Raw genomic sequence first — 6000 nt, forward strand, 5'->3', positions numbered from 1 at the left:
TCTTAGGCTCTAGCCTACTTGCAGCAATGTAAAGTGCTGAGAACAGTTCTGCTCTTCATTCACCCCATCTCTGTTCTGCTGCCAATTCCAGCATTAGGTGCCACCTATACTACTTAAAGTGGGGGTTTGTAATTAAATTCTAAGATTCTAGAGCTAGTCTTCAACCCTATGGAGCGCAACAAAACCAGCCCTCTTCCAGTAAGGGCATATCCTTACTTCTGTTCATCTTATAACCCAGTATGAGCAGAGAAAGTAGCGACAACAACATCCCTCTTATTTAAATGACAAATGGTTTGAAACAGCCACTAGAGACATGGAAAAAAGGAGATCAAACCTGTCCTCTGCTAAAGGACGCTGCAACTCCATTTTCCACTTTTGGCTGGTGTGCCCTAATCACCAGATTAGAGTGTTCTGTCTCACCAGAGCTAAAAGCAATCACACCACTACAGTAATAGAGTACTTGTGAAAGGGAAGAGATGTTGATTTAAGTCCCTCTTCCAGGCTAAATAAAGCACACGAAACTAAGGCAGTTCACCTCAGTGATTCTAAGGTTTGTCTCAAATCTCCTACCACAATTCATCTAATCCCCTGGCCTTTGCTACTCCAGCATGGAAGCCAGCAAAGCTCTAGGGGCTAACTGGAGTTTTGTTTTCTTAGACTGATGAAGAGAAGAGACAGGGTCTGCCTGTTGTAATGCCAGTATTTGATAGAAACACCTGCAGCATCCCCAAGTCTCAAATTTCCTTCATTGATTATTTTGTAACAGATATGTTCAATGCATGGGATGGTAAGTACTTCTGATTTTTTCTTCCTTGCGCTAAGGCAGAGATTTCTACAGACTAAAATGAATAATCTCAAGCTGGCCTTGAGTCCATTTTTTTCAGAGGCAGTACCTGTGTATAAGCAGTGCAGTACAGGATCTCAGCAATGATGCTGCTGAAGCCCCTTTCACTGCACACACCACTAGCTTTATGGAAGTTCAGCGCTTATCAGACATCTGTGTAAAGGAGGAAGGAGTAACAGCTTAAAACTAAGCTTTTTTTCATCTAGGTCTTTTTTCTTCCTTTAGCAATGTGTTTCTTCTGAGCAGCGGAAACTGAGACCACAGTGGCTGCATGTTAGCATAATTTAATAAAGTCATCACACATTAAGATAGGGATTTTCTTGAAAGAGAAACATATCTAAAAATCTTTCCCTTTTTAGCATTAGCTTACAGCTGAAAGAACAAAACAGTAGGAGAATGCCAATTTCAGCTGAGGCTGGGCTGTTCTTCTGCCTGCTCTGTATACATAGTATAACTGTTTCTCCTGTTCATTTCAGCATTTGCACATCTGCCTGTTTTGATGCAACACTTGGCTAATAACTACAAACACTGGAAAACACTGGATGAGTTAAAGTGCAAGAGTCTCAGGCTCCCCTCAGAAAACAACAACTGACACTAAGGCAGAAAAACAGACCTCTTGATCTACCAGTTCCACTGTGAATCACTTACTGACTTGGCTACAAGAGGGATGGTGTTTCCTTTCCAGTGAAATTAAGCCTGCACGGCAAGAAGGAAATATTTTGTTCATCACATTTAAGTGTCTCTGAATCCTACAGAAAAAAGTGTTTTCAAAAAGGCTACATAATCCACAAATGAATAAGTGCTCTTTGGAAATAACATTTTGTGGTAGAAAATGTACTTCTGAAGCAAATTTCTAATACTGAATATGCATTTGTCAAATCATGTAACTGATAGAGCTGTATTCACTAATACTTCACACAACTGTTTCTCAGAGGGATAATCTAGTCACCAGTAGAGTAAGAATAGGTTGACAAGTAAGCATAAAAACTTCCCACTTATCTAGCATAAATTTGCTCCAATTCTATCGTTCTTCAGCTCTCCAAATCATAGTTCTAAAGAGAACACACACACTGGAACAAGTAAACCTCAATAAATTGGATACAGTAAAAGCAAACGCTGTGCCATTTAAAAGAACTTTCTTATTACAGGGATTATCTCTCAGAGCACCACCTGTTCTCTTTCCTTTTCCATACAAAATCCTGCTAGGAGTCAAATGCCCTTAAAATTGGTCACATAATGGAGGAGAATAAGCATGTTCTGTATAATTGGTGCCATCCACACATTTCTCTGCCATCCCACAGATGTTACCATGCAATGTCAAAAAACCACTGCAGTACTTGATCAACATCCTTTTTATAAAGTGGTGTTTGTATACATGGTCAGCAATTTTATTAAACTGATCTAAATTTTATGATAAGTCCATATATTGTACTACTTACATCTAGGGTGAACCTGGCACTTTTTAAAAAAGTTTCCGGGTTATAATTTATAGCAGCATTATCATTTGTACTGCTTTTTCCTTCCTAAAAATGCTGGTTTGTTTTGTGATGTAAAAAGTATTTCAAAAGATGTAAATACGTTAGAAATCAAACATAGTTTTTCATTAGTTTTAAGATACAAAATTTATGCTAAAGCTTCCAAAGCACAAATGCATATTTTTGTACATCTCATTTTAATCACACGCAGAACATGAACATAAGTTCAAATTTTAGATTATTCTCAGACTACTGAGTTATAATACTAGCAGAACTGCTGGTTTTTAACACTGTGCACTCCAGGCTGCAGGCAAAAGCAGCAAAGCTGTGGCTACAGTTGAAGCAGCAGTCCACTACTTATTAAAAGGAAAAGGTCTCAAGACATACTCTTTACCTTCCCTATGCTGCACCAAGAATGGAACCCAGTAAAGGAAAAAAGAAAAAAAAAGTTTAGATTGCTGTGGAAGAGAAGTGACAATGATTGTTGTTTACTGCAGGTAGCTTACATAATGTGCCAACCTTTTTTGTATGTTTTGTACCAAGTTCTGAAACAAAAGGACACATTCATAAAATCTGTGTGCAGAGAAATGTATATAAGCTATATTTTTGTTAGAATTGTAACAGAACCTTACTTTTGTCATAGCTAAGGCAGGTTGCTGTGTATTAAAATGCTGCATTGTGTATACTTGAAGAATAGTGTTTCTGGTGAGGTATGTTTATTCATTCTTTCTTATAATCTATTGCAACATTCTTCAATGGATTTTTATTCAGACAAGCTGAACCTCTGTTTTTTACACTGTAAACTGTTTGCTTTTACCATTCCTTTATCTAGAACTAGCACTCTCAGTGGTTGTACCTTAACTATTCTGATGACTGAACGCTCATTGCAGCTTGCATTAGAGAAAAGAATTTCACAAGATCCAAAGTTTGTCATCTTAATTTAATTTGTTAAATACAGCAACATGGTAAGACCACATCCATGTAAGAACATTTCAACTCGTTATTTTTGTCACATTTCTGTCACAAGGAAGAAAATGTGAATGGCAAAAGGAACCTAAGAAATAAAGTTCAGCCTCAGTTCTGGTTCACGAGTTAAGGCATTAATGTGGAATCAGTATATTTGTTGCAAGATCCTGTGTTCCCTCCCACAGTCAGAGACTAAGCAAAAAAGTAATTTGTGTGGAGATACGTCCTCTTTAAGAGCAAGAGAAAATCAGCACAGATTAATCATCATCTGCCAGCTGTGTCTGATATCCTAGACACTAACCTCTCCAGCTAACAGCTGCTTGTTTTATGCTATTGTCAGTGCACAGATACATAAAACTGCCACCTCACAGCTGTAGAAGTACTACAGGTAGGGCTGATAAAGATACTTACTTTCATGATATGAACATATGGAACTCTGTGTTACTGTCAGGTAGAAAAATTTAAAAGGACATAAGGTGGAAGTAAAATTTCTGGCCTGGTCACCCTAATTCTCCTCACTGCCCTTCCCAACAGCAAGTGACAAACTCTTATTTAACAGGAGTGGGCATGGGCTAGTATAGCCTTACTGTGTTCACCGTTATGCTCAAAGTTCATTTGTAAAACAAAGAACTCAGTTTAATACTTTCAACTAAACCATCTTTAAAGGAAGAGACCCTTGGAGGATCTGTAACCAATGGAGTGTATCTGAGAACAATAGCACTTTTGATAAATACTTTTACATGCATGCAGGCCTATTGAAGGCTGAACTACATCCCTGTAAAATGCACAGTGAGCTTTGTGACCAGAACTGTTTAGTTAAATAGGTCTGTTTCTCTATCAGGTATTCACTTAAAAGCAGCCACATAAAAATGAAATAGTTGTTCTCATGGTATAGGAAGAAGAGAGAACAAAAAGATTATGTTTCTTCTCTGTAGTTATAACTGATTATAGCAGTAGCCTCTCAAAAACTGTGTTTTATAAGCTTTTGCAGTAAAGTTTTAGTAACAATGTGTAAACACCACCTTTTTATACAATTAAACACTTACTTCTCAATTGAAACAAGCATAAAAGAGCCAAAGAGAAACTTATCTCCCCAGCTTGTAACACAGTAGCCAAAAATGCAACACTTGCTGATGAAGACAAGCTGAAACAATGCAGACTAACAGGCAGAAAGGCTTAACATGCCTTCCTCGCCCAAGTTTAATATCATATACCCAAAGGCATGTTATCAGCTGCAATCTAAACACCTTTCCTACGCTGGTCTATAGAATAGCCACCCTGAGCAAAGAACATGCAGCTCAAGTTTTAACACTGACTTAACCTTCCTGAATTGAAGGGAGAGGGTAATTTAACAATTTCTCCATCCGTTTTGCATTTTTGAAGTATGTAATTTTGAGCTCTGTATGCAAATAAGATTAGTTGTACAAGTTAAAGTGGGGGGAAAAAATACAGCCCAAAATTTTACCGTTCCTCTGCCCTGCTTCCAGGGAAGATTATGGTCAGACTCAAGAGGCAAAGCTTGGCTTCTGAGTGGCAGTGGGAAAGCAAGTGCCCATGGGAGCTGGAGGAAACAAGTCTAAAAGGCTCCTTGGTTTCTTCCAGGAAGCTGGAGCTTCCTCCTTTTGCTTCTGCTCTTGTCAAAATCTGCTTCACCCTTCATTTTTTCAATTGCACTTACTGCAGCCACTGCATCTCAAGTCTGGAATTACTGTAGCGTCGTATACTGAAAACAGTGCTCAATGATTCAAAGTGAAGAGATGGCACTAAAGAGTTGCATGACACTCCCTCCTAGACTGTTTTAAGTGCTGGATCTTCCAGGTAGACCCAAGGACAGCAGCACCCCTTTCTACATGGCTTTACAACTACTATGTTCCTGAACTCCCCCCTTCCCTAGCTCTTCTCTGTTCAAATGGTAACTTACCACTCATTACCTCATCCTCCTTCCCACTTTCTTTGTATCAGTTCTGGGTTTAACTTTGCCTTTTTTTTTTTTGCTTTTGAGTTATGTTGCTTTAGTTTGGGGGTTTTGTTTTAGCTTAGCTTGTAGATTACTGCTGCTATCTCAGACTTGGAAAAGGCATTGTGTATTTAAAGGCTTTTCATTTTTAAACAAATACCATTCATCCTTACAAACTTGGTGCAGATTTCTGAGAATTTAGTATTCATTTGGCAGAAGTGTTTTGCTCGTATTACACACATCAACTGCTGCTGCTTAAGAAAGTATTTTACATCCTGAAAACCTATGGTAAGGCCAGTGCTTTTTATTAGATACAAATTAATTTGATAAATGCACTATGGAAAGACTAAGCTAAACCAAACACGCTTCATGCTAGACATGGTAATGGTGCTGTATAAACTCCAGTAGTGTAAGTTAACCCACAGTAAAACTGCAGCTACTGAAAGTGAGGAGTATCTATATACCTTTGCCAAAAATTAAAAGCTGACAAACCAGTATTGCTTACTCTTCTTTCATGCTCTTAACCTTGGTGCAGGATAGGAACTTCAAATGCAAAAATTCTGTTTGAGAACTGTTTCTTTTGGGGGGTTTTGTAGATACATAAATCTGAGCTGTGACTAAAGTTTAGCTTCATGAAATAAGTTACATAAAGCTGGAAGCCTCAGAATTTTGTCTGTGCCTCCTTTCACATGACACTGGAATGCCCAAAATGCTTTAGTTATGATCCATCTAAGGATTTTCACAAATCTTAATTAAAA

The 6000-nt window shown here is 38.1% G+C and overlaps 1 protein-coding gene across 1 annotated transcript in view; it reads left to right on the forward strand.

Annotated features, from left to right (window-relative positions):
* Positions 1-1436, forward strand: part of PDE8B (phosphodiesterase 8B) — a 77046-nt gene extending 75610 nt beyond the window's left edge. The window contains exons 21-22 of the mRNA XM_086480402.1: positions 658-787; positions 1321-1436. Of these exons, the coding sequence (XP_086336528.1) occupies positions 658-787; positions 1321-1436 (246 nt within the window). The remainder of the gene's footprint in view (positions 1-657; positions 788-1320) is intronic.
* Positions 1437-6000: the final 4564 nt, after the last annotated feature.

Source organism: Leptosomus discolor, chromosome Z (genome assembly GCF_034619465.1).
Source record: "Leptosomus discolor isolate bLepDis1 chromosome Z, bLepDis1.hap2, whole genome shotgun sequence".
In the NCBI taxonomy this organism is placed as follows: domain Eukaryota; kingdom Metazoa; phylum Chordata; class Aves; order Leptosomiformes; family Leptosomidae; genus Leptosomus; species Leptosomus discolor.